General features: G+C 39.1%; 2 protein-coding genes across 3 annotated transcripts in view; one reads left to right on the top strand and one right to left on the bottom strand.

The window, feature by feature from the left end:
- The window catches only part of Siae (sialic acid acetylesterase), a 35,693-nt gene extending 29,860 nt beyond the window's left edge, over positions 1–5,833 (bottom strand). The window contains exons 1-2 of the mRNA XM_013009881.1: positions 5,722–5,833; positions 1,146–1,307 (exon numbers count right to left, since the gene is read on the bottom strand). Coding sequence (XP_012865335.1) covers positions 1,146–1,307; positions 5,722–5,788 — 229 coding nt within the window. The 5' untranslated portion in view covers positions 5,789–5,833. The remainder of the gene's footprint in view (positions 1–1,145; positions 1,308–5,721) is intronic.
- A 152-nt stretch (positions 5,834–5,985) lies between these two features.
- Spa17 (sperm autoantigenic protein 17) lies at positions 5,986–17,913 on the top strand. 2 transcript variants are annotated; one of them, XM_013009605.1, is made up of 5 exons: positions 5,986–6,075; positions 7,131–7,311; positions 10,895–10,965; positions 13,949–14,035; positions 17,587–17,913. In XM_013009605.1, exons 2-5 carry the CDS (start codon positions 7,158–7,160, stop codon positions 17,728–17,730), a joined length of 456 nt encoding a protein of 151 aa, XP_012865059.1. In that variant the 5' UTR covers positions 5,986–6,075; positions 7,131–7,157; the 3' UTR covers positions 17,731–17,913. The 2 variants fall into 2 exon arrangements, with proteins under 2 accessions (XP_012865059.1, XP_012865060.1); XM_013009606.1 differs by lacking the exon at positions 5,986–6,075 and adding an exon at positions 6,121–6,230.
- The last annotated feature ends 222 nt before the right edge of the window (positions 17,914–18,135 follow it).

Genomic DNA, 18,135 nt, shown 5'->3' with positions numbered 1-18,135 from the left:
CAGCTCAAGACTAGCGCTCTACCACTTGAGCCACAGCGCCACTTCGAGCTTTTTCTGCTTATGTGGTACTGAGGAATCAAACCCAGGGCCTCAGGCATGCAAGGCAAGCACTCTACCACTGAGCCACCTTCCCAGCCCTTGGCTGACATTTCTCCTGCCTCCATGCCTTTCGCTGTTTCCTCTACCTGTTGCCCCTACTCATCTTTCAAAACCAGTCTTAGACTAAATTCATTATCCCTACTACCCTAATAAGGACTACCATATACCCTGTCTTTCAACATGATGGCAGTAATCACACTTAATTGTAATTGCATTAATTGTATTATTTTCCTCTCTCCTTCCTTAATCTGCAGGAGTTATTAGGGGAGAGACCACATCTTTTTTGTTCATCACCATGCCACCAATACCTAAACACAAATCTGCCACAGTAGTAGGCACTCAATAAATATTTGAGTAACTGAGTACAATAATTCTATTAGTAATAATCATTAGTGCTAAAACTCACGCAGCACTTAGTGTGTGCCAGAATTGTTCCAAGTACTTTACATATGTCACTTAATAATTCACTTAAGAAGAAGAAGAATCCTATTAGTATTAGGACCATCTCCATTTTACATATGAAGAAACTATGACACAGAAATGTTTAATAACATGCCCAAGATTATACAGCCATTAAATGATAAAGAGTCAGGACCTGAACCCAGAGCCAAGGTTCTTAACCATACCTCTACACTTCCTTGATTTTATATGCTTCATCTCGAATTTTCATTTTCCCAACTTGAATTACATATTTCTTTTCTGCATCCTATGACACCTTCATCCATAACTTTTATCCACATGACTATCTGACTTAGTCTATCTACTTGCTAGATATGCACTCTACCCTTTGTGTTAAACTCCCAGTCCTCATTAATGTCTATTTGTATTGTTCAATGAACTCCTTGACAACAGAGACTTTGACTAAGCCTTATTATTCTTTATGCTATCCTTGCCACCTAGCACATAGTAATTACTCAATTAACTTTTATAGATGGATAGATGCATGCATGCATGGCCAAACTGGAATGGAGCATAACCATTCATTTTCAGATAGACCAGCAGATGGCAGAAGAAGACAATAGCTAAATAGGGGTGGACTGTCTTACCTTTCACACTGGTCACTTTTGTCATGATGGCTTTCTCATCATGGAACAAGGTCACAGTGACCATGGCTCCAGGTATTCCATAGCCCCATATCACTGCCCCAGCAGGCTCTTTCTGCAGCACCATGTAACTATCGAAGTATGAAGCAAAGTGAAAACCAACACCTAAAAAATTTAGCAAACACATAGGGGAGTATCTTTAGGGAGATTCAACACCAACTGCAGCTGGTAAAATAGCAAGGAAAACAGTTTCTATTTTTTTTTAATTGAGTATACTCAGCCCCTTTAATCTTCTAAAACTTACTCCTCCTAATTAAGTAAGCAACATAACAAAACAGTTTCCAATAACAAGCATCATAGTACAATACAAGATGACAATTAAGGAAAACTCAAAAGCCCAGAGCAATCAGACTCCTTCCCACCTTCTCAGAGCTCTTGATCCTTGCTCTCATCCATAACATTTTTTCCCTTCTAATAATGAAAATATACCTTCTACACACCCCACAGATGGTTTTTGTTTTGTTTTGTTTTTTGGTCCTGGGGCTTGAACTCTGGGCCTGGTCCCTTAGCTCTTCAGCTTAAGGCTAGCACTCTACCACTGAACCACCTTCCCAGCACCCCACAGATGGTTTTTATGAGAAAAATAAACCCTTACTTCCTTGACTTTCAATTACCACGCCTACTCCAACTAGCTAGGAGGAAATAAAAAAGCATGTCTCTCTCCCTCCAACACAGCTTATCTAATATTTTCTCCTCTCAATCCTCCCTTTCCATTCTATCCATGTTAATTTCCTTTAAATAATCCCCCCTTTTGGGGATGACCCAGTATGCCACATTTGTGAATATCTACAATATATATTCTTCCTTCTTAGGCACGTAGGGATAAATAAAAATACAAAACTAAGGTCAGTGAGAAAAAGAAGGTCAAAATGTCTGAGGAAGGATCTTCTGTCACAATTTTACCCTTTCACAAGCTCAATTATACAAAAAGAAAAGCAGCAGCACATTTGAAACTCCTAGAGATTCACTAACAAGACTGAATAAGAGCTTACTTTAACAAGATCATTCCTATTTTTAACTTCCAGCCTATATCAAAGTATTTTTAATAACAAGCATCAATCTACATGACCTCAATGAGCTCATCAAAATTTAACAAGAAAAATTACATGTTCCCATTTATTTGAACAGATCCCCCCCAAAAAAATAAGAATGTTTTAATATAAAATTAAGGGTTTCTTTTTTAAAGATTTTTAAAGAAAAATTATTGGCAGGAAAGAGATTCGGAACTAACCAGGTTGACATTTCCCTCCCTGAATGATAGAGTTGATGGTGGGTTCCTTAGGCTATACTTAATAGGGTAGTATATCTAACGGGGTCTCCTCACAAGCTTGGTGGCCTACTTATGCTACTCTTTGAATAACAGCCAGATCTTGAAAAAGCTTTCACTTTCTTTCTCTCTCTGGGAAGCTACTTCAGTAATGCAACCCACATGACAATCAAAGATCACCAGAAGGCCTACGAGGCTGGAGATGCACAGCTACCATGAGCAAAGTACTCACTAAGACCATAACACCCTAGAATTGCATAAGCAGGTTGGCAGCCTGCTGGGAGAAGGAGGAGGCAACGTATGTGGGAGGACCCTGTCTTGGAAGGGGCTTCATATGGAAGCCGAAAACCGAAAATCAAAGGCATAAATAAGATCTAAGTAGAGAGAGGGTGGGAGTGGAAGAATGGAGTGAAGAAAACAGCTGCTGCCTGCATATTTGTGTGTGCAGCCAGTAGCCCATAGGCTGGGAAAATAAGCCTTTTCAAGCCAGTCTGTACTCATCAAATGCATTTTCTGGACTATTTTATGCATAGCTTTAATTCTGGGCTAAAGAATTTTAGAGATGGAAAGAATCTTTATAATGATGGCAAAGTCATATTACTGATCAAGATACTAAAACCCAAGTAGAGCAAGCCATTTTCAAAAAATACATTGCAGAAAGCTAAGAGCTGAAGGCTCATGCCTGTAAGCCTGTCTATTCAGGAGGGCTGAAGCTATAGCTCAAACAGTAAAATGTGAGCAAAAAGGCTGATTGAGCACATAGTGCCAGCACTGAGTTCAAGCCCCAGTAAGCTTGTGCCCATGCACGCACGCACGCGTACACACAGACAGACAGAGACACATATACACACACACTGCATAGTCATTGATTGATTCAAGAAATAATCTTTTATTGATGTAGTGCCAAGTACTATTTAAATATCAAGGATATTAACAGTGAGGAAAAAAAGAAGCAAGAATAAATAACTGTAGATAAAAATCCTTGCTAGGGGCTGGAAGTATGGCTTAGTGGTAGAGTGCTTGCCTAGCATGCATGAAGCCCTGGGTTCCATTCGTGTCAGTACCACATACACAGAAAAAGCTGGAAGTGGCACTGTGGCTCAAGTGATAGAGTGCTAGCCTTGAGCAAAAGAAGCTCAGGGACAGTGCCCAGGCCTTGAGTTCAAGCCCAGGACTGGAAAAAAAATCCTTGCTGGGCTGGAAAGGTGGGTCAGTGGTAGGGCGCTTGCCTTGCATGCCTGAGGCCCTGGGTTCGATTCCTCAGCACCACATAAGCAGAAAAAGCTCGAAGTGGCTCTGTGGCTCAAGTGGTAGAGCGCTAGCCTTGAGCTGAAGAGCTGAGAGGCAGCGCCCAGGACCAGAGTTCAGGCCCCATGACCGGACCCCCCAAAAAAAGAAATCCTTGCTAGCAGGAAGCTTACTATGATAGTCCTAGTGCAAAAAGTACTGCAGACATTAGGCTTCTTCAACGGGCTTCAAGTCACAAAGTAGATTATGGGAGGATTACAAATAAAGTCATCTGATTCCACAGTTCTTGTAACTTTTGACTTTACAGCAGGTCAGTCCTGATGGTAAACCAAAAAAAAAAAAAAATGCCCTGTCTTTATAAAGCTCAAATTTCAAGCAGATTAGACAGTGGAATATTACTAAGGAATTAAGCAATGGACAAAAAAAAAAAAGAGAACAAGACAGTGAGACAAGTAAGTGCCTGTATCACACACGAGTCACATTTAACATCTTAGTGTAAAAAATATATTATCTGTAAGTAATTGCCCAAAGGGGCTTCAATTCAACATGTCAATTTAACATTTTGAATTTTTTGAGATCTTTAATTTGTACCTTCATTTGGGAACTAAAGTAGAAAACAAGAATGAGTGATGGAAGAGACCTTCGTAACTAGGGACTAACTAAATTTTAGGACAGTGTTTCCCTGTGGCAGGCACCTGCCTGATGCACTGAGGTAGGAGTAGGTTGGTAGTCTCAATAAAACTCAAGATTCTAGTTCTCAGTCTGAGTGCTAAGCTTATGAGTTATTTCATTACTTTATTGTTACATGTAATTCAGTACATCTGAAATATTAGAAGATAAACATGAGCAAGCATGGGGGTGATTTGAAGGAAAGACAGAGTAGGTAACCTAGTAAGAAGAGAAATTTACTGCAAAAAATGAGTGAATGAAAAAGTTTAACGAAGGTAGTGATAAAATATTGATATTAAAGATAATGGCCTTTACCAGAAAAACTACTAAAATAGTGACTATTCCTGTGGGGTGTGAGTGTGTGTGTGTGCGCACACACACGTGCGTGTATGTGTACTGGATCTTGAGCTCAGGACCTGGGCCTTGTCCCTGAGCTTTTTCTACTCTAGGATGGCGCTCTGACACTTGAGCCACACTTCCACATCATGGACTTTCCTGCCTAGTCTCCTTAGGAACCATGACCCTCAGATGATCCGAGCCTTCTGAATAGCCTTCTGATTACAGGCATGAGCCACCAGTGCTCACCCAACTTTCATTGCTTAACAAGGATCTTGTGGGGTCAACTCTTTCAGCATATTGAATAAGAAGAATGGGGAAGAGGAGGTCTTACATTATTACTCAGCATGAACAGATTCTGTCTTCTGGTTTCTCCAGGCTGTGACCTAGGGCAGGTAGCCTAGGCCATTCAAATGGTGTGCTCTGACCGGGCACAGGGGCCACTCTGAGGCGGCCCCCTCCCCAAGGCCACGCAACATTATCCCACCACCAATGTCTGTTCAGCTGCAGCAGCAATCAAAGCTGAGCCTCCACTTATTCCGAGCTAATGAGGGGGCTGTATTCCTTCGCCCTAATAACCACTTAGACGAGTAAAACTTAATTCCCTCAAGGAACGGATCCCGATGCGCACGGGCACCGCTGAGGGGGCAGACGCTGAAATGTTTGGGATGACTCAGTCACCTGTTTCCAAATATTACCTAACTAGTTTCGCCCCCTTTCCCAGGGAGCTTCAGCTTCATACCCCCGAAGGCCTCCGTCTGGGCACATTTAGCTTCCCACCCCCGACTCCCAACATCCCCACAAAGCTGCAAGTGAGGGACAGGGATGCAGGAGTGCAGGAAGAGGGGTGGGCCCAGCAAACGCCTGCACTACAGGCCCGGGTCAAAGGCGACCGCTCCTGACCCCGGGTGGGGTCACCAGAGGTGCAAAGAGGACATGGTTCCACCGAAACGGCGGCGCGTGTGAGGGGCCGGGGGCCGGCCGAGCCAGGCCGCTCACCTGAATGTATGCCGACCCACAGCAGTAATGGCAGCACCAGCCCCAAAGCAAAGCCCGGGGCCAACATGCCGGCGGAAGACTTCGTCACCCACCCCGCTGTCCTCCAGCGAGCACCTCGGTGGGGGGCGGGACGGGGCGGGGCTAGGGCGGAGCCGGGGCGGGGCCCACAAGACAGGCCACACCCTCTCCAGGCCCTTCAGTCCTCGAAACCATCCGCCGCCGCCGCCAAGCCCGGCGGCGACTCTCTCCTTCTCGGCCGCCGTAGTTTGTGTTTTTTTTTTAAAACGGTTACCCAGCAACGAGAAAAAACAGGCGGAACCATCCCATCGGCACTACCTCAGAGAGAAAGGCGAGGTGAGGCGGTTTTTCCCCACCCCCATACTTCCTCTCCCACCGCCGAACCTCGCCTTTTCTGGGCCCCTTCACCTGCTCTCGGCCTCCCCGACAGCCCCGGGCAGCCTGGAGCCTGAACCCGGGCCGCTGGAGCCCCCCTGGATGTCCGGCCCACGGTTTGACTCATCTCCGCACCCCCACCCCGCCTCCCGCCCCCCAGCTCGGTTCAGGGTCTCCCCAGTGCTTTTCACAACCCGGGAATGAGTCAATGCCTCATCTCCTGTCTCTTCAAAGAAAAGATGGGGGGGGACCAGCCCCGCCACACAGATTAGGCCTCGTGGAAACAGCCCCCTCCTCCAGCCCAGACCCCCCACCCGGCCTCCTCCTTTATTCCCGCATTGACGCGCTCACAAACAGGCCGCTCCCAGAAGAGGCTTTGTATCCAGGAGCCCAGCCCGCTTGTATTCCACAGTGGAAGGAGGAAGCCTGGCAAAGCAAAAACCCGAAAAATACTAAGAATCCTCTAAGGATTTTTTAAAACCATCACACCCATCCCCTCCTCTACCCCCTTCCAGAGTTCAGAGGTACTTTCAGAGCCATTACAGGTCGTGTTTCCAAAGTGGCAGTTGAAGACAGGGTGAAACTTCAACGAGTCAGACTGATTTCTAGAACTGAGGACTCGTTTTTCATTGTCGTTGGACCTTAAACCGAGCCTTCGCAATTGGCAATGAATTCAGTTAAGCTAGCTTTTCAAAAGTTCTGTCTAAATCGTCATGGGATAAACTACCTCACCTTTTAAGAAAAGTAAGACAGAAGGACAGAAAGAAAAAGTACTTAGGGTGATAGTGGAAAGTCTTGGTTTGTGAACTTTTTTTCAGTGATTTGACCAATCGAATTTGTAATCTAATTCATGATGGATAATTCAAATTGTACTGGAAGAAATGAGTGGGGTGGTGTGAATGAAAAAAAAAAAAAGAGTTGAAGCCCAGAAGGTTGGGGTATGCCAAATAAATTGTTGACATAATTGTGATTATATTGAAATCAATCATAAAGGCAGTACTTTTTGATGACTCTAGGTACCATAAGCAATTCTTCCTAAGGAGATGTCGATTCCATTCTCCAACACCCACTACCGAATTCCACAAGGATTTGGGAATCTTCTTGAAGGGCTGACCCGAGAGATTCTGAGGGAGCAACCTGAAAATATACCAGCTTTTGCAGCAGCATATTTTGAGAACCTTCTAGAGAAAAGAGAGAGTAAGCTTTAAAAAAAAAAAAGAAATAGCCATTGTCTAAGAGTATTTGATTATGATAATAAAATTGACCGACCATCTTCATTCTACAGAAAGTCTTTATTAAGCAGGTAGCTTGCTATGTGAAATGATGTGTGCTTTTTGGATGCCTTCAAGTAGTTTTACATTATTTGAGATTGCCAGTTAATTCCTCAGACTTCTTCATGGATACAGAATGGAACTTCCAAAGATGGTACAGTATAAACTTTCACTTCCCAACAGCTTGTTCTAATCATGCCCAATAGTTGATAGTCTGTTCTTCCTCAGAAGATAATTTTCAGCTTTCTATAAATTTTGATTCTTCTGATTTGAAAGTATTATAAGTGTTATAAAAATAATTCACTCCTTAGATTAAATAAATTAGAATTCACTAGAGTATATGAAACTTGTTCTTCAATAAAGACAAACTGCTTTGAAAAATGAACTGCCAAACTTGGAGGAGGTAATTTGTATTCTTTATACTCTCAAAAATCCCAGCCTCTACAAAAATTTAAAATACATGCTAATAGTAACTCTGATTGAAAGTTAAAGTTCCTTTATTTCCTTAAAATCACTATCAAATCAGACCTCCTCAAGTGGTCAAAAGAAAATTATTACTGGGCACCCGTGGCTCATGCCTGTAATCCAAGCTACTCAGGAGGCTGAGACCTAAGGATCACAATTCAAAGCCAGCCCTGGCAGGAAAGTCCATAAGACTTTTATTTCCAATACACCACCAGAAACCGGAAGTGGCACTGTGCCTCAAGTGGTAGAGCCTAGAGCTGAAGAGCTAAGGAACAGCATCTAGGTCCAGTGTTCAAGCCCCACGACTGACCAAAAAAAAAAAAAAATGGATTATTAGAGCTATAAATTTATATTAAAACCTACTCTTGGGTTAGGGATATAGCTCAGTGGTAAAACATAAATTAAGCATATGCAAGGCCCTAGGTTCAATTCCCCAATGCCTCAAAATAAATAACCTCCTCTTGAATAGAACAACCATTATGTATAAAATATTATTATTGATTATAGAATGTCAGTAGAGGAGTAAATGTGAATAGGAAGAGCAAAAAGCAAACAGACTTTCCATTGTAAATCACTTTACAGAGGGAAGATCTAGCAAAGGGCTTGAATTTAAAAACAGCTCTCATAGCACACAGGTACTGCTCCACCCATTGCCTTTGCTCTGCCCTACAGAACTCTGTTCCTACCCATTTCCTGTCGCTGGTCTTTTCCATATCCAGTCAGGGTGAATATAGATGCACAATCTGAAGCTTTTCTACTGAAAATATTTGGTAAATTATATTTAAGGGAAGAGAAATCCTTTGGGAAAAGAGATGAACTACCATGAACATTAATTTTGTTATTATAACATTAATTTTACAAGTTCATGCAGTAAAAAAATTTTAGTCATTTGTTTAATTTTAGAACTCAGGAACATACTATTACAAAAACATTTGAGTCATTGTTACCGGATCACAGTAATAAAAGCAATTGATGATTCAGATTAATGGTCTCAGGATACTAAATCTTCACTGATAAAAAAAAAATGGGTAAACCATCTGAAACAGTTTTAAACACCACATCCACTTCTTCTCATGTCAACCAAAGGTGAATTATCAAACTAATAGAAACATCAAATTTTAGTCTCTCCAAAAAGGCAAAAGCAATCATTACAGTCTAATAGCCTAGCCTCCCACACAATGTAATAACTCACTTCCCATCATTCTTCATAAGTAATTTTATTTTATATGGTGCTAAAGATCAAACCAGGACCTTGTACGTGGTAGCTCCACCTATGAGCCCATTCTGTAAGTTATTATTGGCCTTAAGTTTTGGGGACAGGAGATATAAATGGTATCTCAAAGTGCTAGGGGAAAAGTGGATTTCATATAAAATACTGAGATAAAGATGAGGAAACAAAACTGAATTAATTCTATATGTTACACACTCTCTCCCTTTCATCCTCTCCATCTCCCTTTCTTTCTCTCCTTTCTCTCCCTCTCCTTCTCCCTTTTCCTTTCTCACACTTGGAAATGAAGCAAATGTCTCCCTCCACATACACTCCTACCATATTGTTCTCTGAAACTACAGACCCCAAAACCAGGGCCAATTGGTCTTGGACTAAAACCTCCAAAACTATGAGCTAAATAAGGCTTTCTCTTTTTAACTTGATTCCTCAAATACATGGTTTAGTAATAGTGGATTAACCTGAGGTTTATTCCAGAATTGTTTTTATGTATTATGGACAAAAACAAGTAACTACCTGTATTAGCAGGAATAAGATTTTTAGTTTAAGGAAAAATAGCATACAGTTATAAAAATGGAAGAGGTTAATAAAATCCTATAAGCCTAAATTGGAATTGAAAAATGTCTGTGCAACCTCTTGATATGTTTTCTCTTAAAAGAAAATACATTTCAGGACTGGGGATGTAGCTCAGTGGTAGATTGTTTGCCTAACATATATAAGGCCCTTTGGGTTTGCGCTCCAGAACTGGAAAAAAAAAGATACCTTCAAAAGCCTCAAAATTATAACTAACACAATATTGTTGGGCATCTCTGAATACCCAGAACCATGGGTCTAATCTGAATCAACAAAAAGACTTAGAAATAGGGGCTGGGAAGGTGGCTCAGTGGTAGAGTGCTTGCTTTGCATGTATGAGGCCCTGGGTTCCATTCCTCAGCATAAGCAGAATAAGCCAGAAGTGATGCTGAGGCTCAAGTGGTAGAGCGCTAGCCTTGAGCTGAAGAGTTGAGGACAGCACCCAAGCCCAGACTTCAGGCCCCATGACCAAAAAAAAAAAAAAAGACTAAGAAATAGACAATGGAAGAAATTGGAGAGTTGACAGAACAGTATTAAGGAATTATATTTTTAGGTATAATTATGGTGTCATGCTTACATTTAAAGAGTCCATATTTTAGAGGTACATACTGAAAGATATATTTGTAGATAAAATAACAGGATTCCTGAAAGGCTAGCTTGAAAATAATCAGAAATGGTGGGAAAGTAATCTGAAGAGTTGCTAATTATATAATCTAAGTAATATGCATAAGTTTATTTTACTATTTCTACTTTAGGTTAGAAATTTCTTTTTTATTAGCATATGTTATACAAAGGTATTTCAGTATGCTATTTCCATGCATTTCTTGCTTGAAATTTGTCATAAATGAAAAGTTACAGAAAAATTCTGCTTAAATGTAAATACTTCTTCCTGCCAACTGTCTATTTAATGTGCCTCCTTCCCAAAACTCCTGACTATTTAACATTGACTTTATACACTTTCCTGTGTTTGCTAGTATATGTATGAAAGTGTCAATGTTTATTTTTCAGTATTGACATTTGTTCTTTCTCACATTTTGTTATGAATTTTATAAAGGCAAAATACATTTCTAGTGCTTTTATAATATCACTAATGATCCCTGCTTTTGTCTGCTCTGTATAATTGACAGTCAGATTTTCAACTGTCAGTTAAGAACCCATGATTTGAAAAGAGGAACTTTTTTGTGTTATTCTTATAGATTGATTTTAGTGAACTCTAAGTCTGAAATTATTATATTTTATTATCTAGAAACCAACTTTGATCCAGCAGAATGGGGGGCTAAGTTAGACGACCGCTTCTATAACAACCATGCATTCAAGGTATAGTCCTGGAAGCTAGTGAATTTAGCTTTTTATTTTCCTGTGTACCAGAGATTACTAGGATCTGTCTAGAATTGTGAGGAATGCATGAGGCATTAACAATAACTTATTAAAACTTTTTTATTGTGCTTTTTCCAATGAGAAATTACTTTCCCAAGTATCTGCATTGAGTATCGATATTTTGCTTAAATTTAACTGATTAACAAGATACTTAAAAGTTATAGAACAATTACTGCATCTTTTATTCACATTTTTAGCACCACAATGTTTAGCAAGAACAAGTTCTAAACAATTTCTGAGTTAATGAATGATATATCATCAAACAGTCCAATTATTTCATCATGTGCTACAAAAGACAAATTAGAATGAAAGATTTATATAATCTTCTTTATAAAACTAATCTGTTCAGAAAAGACAGAAGTTATTTTTCTCATTTAGGAGTATTCTCAAAGAAAGCAAGATTCCTCAAAAAAATTCAAACCTTAAATTGAAGGTACCTGTTATTACATGTGTGAGACGTCAGTGTCTTTCCTTAGTAGCCATACAGACCTTAGGAGAGTTGAGAAAGTTCAAGACATTCTCTCTATGTTCTGTTGTTCAGATGAGAAAGACTGATTAAGAACAGTTATGTAGGACCGGCATCATTGGTATCAACTGGGAACTTGATGGAAATTAAAGTCTCAGACTCCACTCTAGGTCTACAAATTAGAAGTTATGTTTTGATCAGATCCACAAAGTAATTTATAGGTATATTAAAATTTGATTTCATGGGCTGGGAAGGTGGCTCAGTGGTAGAGCACTTGCCTTGCATACATGAGGCCCTGGGTTCAATTCCTTAGCACCACATAAGCAGAAAAAGCTAGAAGTGGTGATGTGGCTCAAGTGGTAGAGCTCTAGCCTTGAGTTGAAGAACTGAGGGACAGCTCTCAGGCCCAGAGTTCAGGCTCCATGACTGACAAAAAAGAAAAAGTGAGATCATTAGCCAGGCTTGTTGATGTTCCTCTGTAGTCCCAACTACTCAAGAAGCTGAGGCAGGAGAGTTAAGCTCAGAGATTGAGGTCCAGAGCAACATAGTGAGACCCATCTAAAAATAATAATAATAACAATAGTAATAATTGTATAACACTATTGACATTTTGGTTGTATTAAATTATTTATTTTTAGACAACTGAAACAATTCTGTTATTAATAACACACCAACAGATAGTAGAATTAAGAGAAATGAACTCAAAATTTAGGTTTTGATGTTCTCCCATACATTTGGAGAATATCCTGTAGAAGTAGCTGGCACTTAGTTCATGAGTTCAAAAGTGAAGTTACAACCATTTATGCCTGTGTATATGGAAATATTTTATTTCTATTTTAACTAATTTCTGTATTAATGTTTTATATATATTCATGTTTTATGGAAATCAAGAGGATAATGTTGAAAAGTTCTATGTCCTTGTGTCACACAGCAATTTCAGAGTCTCTTTTTCTTTTCAATTCTAAAATCTTTTTCAGTTTACTTTTATGTCCTTAAATTTCCACTCTGTGAGTTTTAGAAGCTCTTCTTCTAAAAATGGTGAATTAGCATTGCCTCTATTTTAGAGGAAGATTTGAATAGCCATGTCAAAATTGACCAAGCTGCCAGGTGCCAGTGTCTCATGCCTAATCCATTACTTGGGAGGCTTAAAATAGGAAAACCACACCAGGTGCTGGTGGCTCACACCTGTAATTCTAGCTTCACAGGAGAGTAAGATCTGCATGATAGCTGTTCAAAGCCAGCCAGGGCAGGAAAGTCTGTAAAACGCTTCTCTCCAATTAACAACTCAGAAAAAGCCAGAAGTAGAGCTGGGCTCATGTGGTAGAGCACTAGCTTTGAAAAAAAGAATCTCAGGGCCAGCACCCAGGCCCTGAGTACAAGCCGCAGGACTGGTGTCCACATAAATAATAATAAAGAAGAGAATCACAAGCTGAGGCCAGCCAAGGCAGAAAAAAGTTGACAAGATCCTTCTCAACCCATAGCTAGACACAGTGGTGCACACCTGTTATCCCAGCAGCTATATGGAGCCAAAAATAAGCAAATCCCAGGCCAAACGCATACCCAGGCAAGAAGCAAGATCCTTTAAAATAACTAGCAAAACATGGTACTAGATGTGTGGCTCAATGGTAGAGCCCCCTGCCTAACAAGTCTGAGCCAGAGTTCAAACCTCAGTACTGCCACACACACACACACACACACACACAAAATTGACAGTTTATTTCTCTCTTTATACTTAAATCATTCCCTACAGCAAAACTGACTTCCTTGACTTAGTCTTTAATTAATGTATGCTAATTGTACAAAATGAATTTCATTGTGACATTTTCATACATGAATATATAATGTATTTTGAACATATCCACCCACCCCACCCCCATTTGCTTCTCTTACCTCCTTCCCCAATCTCCTTCCTTTTCCCTAATATTGACTTGGTTTCTAATCCATAAATTTAATCCATAAATTTCATTGGCCTCATATTGCAAAACACAATGGCATTTATTCCTGTTTTAAAAACCATTGACATCTCATTTTCATACTCTTTGCAGAATTTATTAGTTCATCTTACCAACTTTTACTGTGACACATTAGGCTTGCTAATTCATAGTAGTCGTTTGTTTTTAGTGCAATAGCAGAAGAGAGAATGTTGACTTTCGATATTTGTTTATATATAGTTTGAGTCCCTTGAGTTTCCTCCATTTATTTCCTTTTGTTCCAACATATTTTCTTTGTTAAAACAAAGACATATATTTAATTTAATATATAGTAATTTAATAGAATTTATATATTTTATATATTTAATTTAATATAGGGGAATTGTATATATAATTAAATAAAATTAATATAATTCCCCCTTCTTCTCCATCAGTTATTTTTCCATTTACCCAAAGAAGTTTTATCTGGAACAAAACATTATCTACTGAAAAACATTTATCTGTTTGGCCTGTCTTCTTTTACTAGGACCAAGAACAACCTGTGAAATGTGACCTTGTCCAGGAAATGTCCTCAACATCCGAGAAAAAGGAAGATGAAAGGGCTACCGCCTTAGTATGTAATTTTTTCTATGTATTTTTTGTATTCTTACAAAGAATATCATTACTCAGTTTAAAATTGTACTCCAAATATGAATCAACCTATTATCTATATTTTTATTTATTTATTTATTTTTGGTCGATCAAGGGGCCTGAACTCTGGGCCTGGGCACTGTCCCTCAGCTCTTCAGCTCAAGGCGAGCGCTCTACCACTTGAGCCACAGCGCCACTTCTGGTTTTTTCTGCTTATGTGGTGCTGAGGAATCAAACCCAGGGCCTCATGCATGCAAGGCAAGCACTCTACCACTGAGCCACCTTCAGCCCATATTTTTAAAGTTGCAATTTTGCTTTCTTGATAGTTAATATCAGTGATAAACATAGATCACTTTCAACCATACCTCTTATAAAGAAAAATTCATTCTTCCATTAAAAATAAAATCTTATTTTTCAAGATTGTCAATGGACAGAAAATCTTCCCACTAGGAAATGCAGACAGAACAACTTTTAGTCTTATATTTCAGATTCACCTTCCACTTTGGGAATTTTTCACTAATGGTTGCTCATCAACACTACACAATGGAAAGGTTCAAAGAAAAGAAAAATAAAAGCTGAAAAGAATTATAAGTAGCCAACTAAAATGACATCATACAGTGTGGTTTACTTATACAAGTGGGCCCTCTACAAAAACACCCTCCTCCCTTGTTAATCTACATCCTAGCCATCAAGATATGGGAAGTCGACATTGCTACCTATCTGTATTATAATGGCATTATAATTTAGTGTAGTGTGCAAACAGCAGCACTCAGGAGATAACTGTGCACATTCTACCAATTCCATATTCAGTAATAATAATATATTTTTTTGTGACACTGCGATTTGATCTCAGGTCCCATGCTTGCTAGATAGGCACTCAACCATTTGACTCATACCCCCAGGCCTCTTTTTTTTTTTGCTTTAGTTTATGGATTGAATCTTAGATTTTTGGCTGGGGATTTTTTTTTTTTTTAGATTTTTGCCTCAAATTTCTATCCTCTCAGTCTCCATTTACCAAGTAGCTGAGGCACTATTTTAATAGATTGAAGTCAGCCATTGTGGGAATATTAAAACAATGTGAACACTACACATCAGAACCTGTTTCTTTCTAGAGGACCAGTTGTTAAATATTTACCAATGCCACTGCCAATGTTTTTCATAGTTCAGACTCAGAACCAGGTCTGATGAGAAAGTATCAAAAGCCAGGTTTTACCTGTAATCCTAGCTACTCAGGAGGCTGAGATCTGAGTATCACAATTCAAAGCCAGCCCTGGCAGGAAAGTCCATGAGATACTTTCTCCAATTAACCACCAGAAAACAGGAAGTAGTGCTGTGGCTCAAGTGGTAGAGCACTCACCTTGAGCTAAAGAGCTCAGGGACAATGCCCAGGCCTAAAGTTCAAGCCCTGTACCAACAACAACAACCAAAAAAAAAGGGCCAGGTTTCTCAGTCCTTTTCATATCCTAATATTCCAATTAATTACCCAATAGTTGACACCTAAGATCGTCATGTCCCTTGAGAAATACCTTACCTCACACCCATCAAAGCATAGATTTTTCCCTGTAATATGTGCAAGTTATCCCAAAATTTTATCAATCCAACCCAATAAGCCTGATACTAACATAATATATGAAAAGTCAGGGATAAGGAAAGGAAGTACCATTTTCTTATCTCTTTCATAGGTGCCCTTATACAAGTTTTTATGAGAGTTGAGGTTACAGTCTCATTGATTTCCAGCTTGAGAGTAACTTATTTGCCCATTTGATACATCATTTTTTATAACACACTTCTATAACATACTGTTTACACTTAAAGATTCAAGAACATAATTTCCCCTAATTATTTGTAATGAGTGTGGGGGAGAAATTGAACAATCCATTGGGTCCATTATAAAGAAACTAAGTGAATAAATCAAAGTACATCAGTGCTGCTCAATATGATGATGTCTTTAAAATAATAAGACATTAAAATAATAACATAGAAAAGCAAATCAAACCCCAGCACTGGTAGCTCATGCCTATAATCCTAACTATTCAGGAGGCTGAGATTTGAGGTCTGTGGTTCAAAGCCAGCCATGGTGGGAAAATCTATGAAACTCTTATCTCCAATGAACCACCAGAAAACTGCAAGTGGCATTCAAAGTGGTAGAGCACTAGCTTTGACCAAAAGACCAATTCATAAACAGTGCCCAGGCCCCCACTTCAAGCCCTACAATCAACCAAGAGAGAGACAGAGGTGAGAGAGAGAGAGAGAGGAGAGGAGAGAGGGGGAGAGAGACAGAGACAGACAGACAGAGAAAACAAAGATACAGCACTGGGAAGGTGGCTCAGTGGTAGAGTGCTTGCCTTGCATGCATGAGCTCTGGGTTTGATTCCTCAGCACCACATAAACAGAAAAAGCCAGAAGTGGCTCAAGTGGTAGAGCACTAGCCTTGAGCTGAAGAGCTGAGGGACAGTGCCCAGGCCCAGAGTTCAGGCCCCATGACCAACCAAAGAAGAAGAGGAAGAAGAAGAAGACCACCAAGATATATTGCTAACTGCAAAAAAAATAATTGTATGATCTCATTATTAGCACACATGAGTTATACAAGGGAGGTTTAAATGTGACATTTTCACACACACACACACACATATATAATGTATCCTGAATGTGAACTCATTTTTAAAATAAAAATGCATATATATTGTTTTATGAATGTATTTTGCATGTAGAGAAATTTTGGAAGGATATATATATATATATATATGCACATGCACATGCACACATAGATGCATCAAACACACTTAACCCATGATAATGGTTATCTCTTAGGAACAGGATTTGGGAAGGTGAAGAAAATCTTTCAACTTTTCATCACAAATTGTATTTGCTTTTTGTTGCATATTTATCATCTTTATAAAATATAAAAAGATATATTAAGTGTTGTGTGTGTGTATGTATGTGTGTTTTCAGTGTTAACCTCAGGATCCCTATGTTTTGCTGTCTGTAAATTATACCTTTTTAAAAGAATAAGATAGAGGAAGAAGAAAGATATGCCAACAGTCAGTTAAATATGCCAAGGTCAGCCATGTTAAAATCTGACCTTACCGGGATAAACTAATTACTCTTTGTCACTCCACCCTTCAGTGTATGATTCTGGTTTTAGAAATCATTTAGAAACCAATAAGGGAACATTTTAACCCATCTTATATAATCATGATTATTTCAGAACAGCACATTTACTAATCTTTCAACATTTCTTACTGTGCTTCAAGTCTTGTTTTCCTCCTCAAAAATATTATTGCTCAGAAAACTGTTAAATAGGAATTTTTTGTACAAAAAAAAGAAGCTGTTTTTTTTATTGCAGAGACACATTAAACAGTACAAGACAAAATTTCTGTTGTTTGGCAGTTGCTATTTGGTACATATACAAATATGTGAAATTCAGGAAGCAACAGATCTCAGTTACATCCCTAAGCTGATTAAATTTATTCATTTATTTTTGTGGCATAGAAAATATGAGCCGTTAAGTCTCTTTCTCTCCTTTTAATGAAGGCGTCTCCTGAGGAAGAAGAAGAAGAAAAAGAAAAAGAAGAGAATGCTGCTGTCAAAATCCAGTCAGTTTTCCGAGGACACATGGCCAGAGAAGAGATGAAGAAAATGAAAGATAAACAGGAGAACGGAGAGGAGACCAAGTGAGGACTCTGGTCTTACCCTCAGAAAACATGAAAAAAAAAAAAAAAACAATCCAAATTCATCAACCTTGTTGTGATTGTCGTTTTTTAATTCAGTCAGGGAGATTCGATGTTGTAACATTTACTGGTGTTATGAAAACTCTGTCATTAGCATTTATTAAATAATAAACCTGCCATTGAAACATAACCACTTGAAGATTTCCCTGAGATCATGAGGATTTTTTATACTTGTCCTAAATTTATATATAGATACCTTTTGATTATAGAGCTCGAGTATGAGTTTTCATTGCTCTCAAAGGATATGTGGTCATTTCTATCTCATCTCTGAAAAATTGATTCACTGGTTCACTTTTACTGATAAAAGATATTATTGGCCTCCGGGTGCTTACCACAGGCTGTGTTCTTACAC

The sequence above is a fragment of the Dipodomys ordii genome, unplaced genomic scaffold, assembly GCF_000151885.1.
Source record: "Dipodomys ordii isolate 6190 unplaced genomic scaffold, Dord_2.0 Scaffold10, whole genome shotgun sequence".
In the NCBI taxonomy this organism is placed as follows: Eukaryota; Metazoa; Chordata; class Mammalia; order Rodentia; family Heteromyidae; genus Dipodomys; species Dipodomys ordii.
Note: the sequence above shows the minus strand (reverse complement) of the source record. Positions and strands in the feature narration are given on the sequence as shown.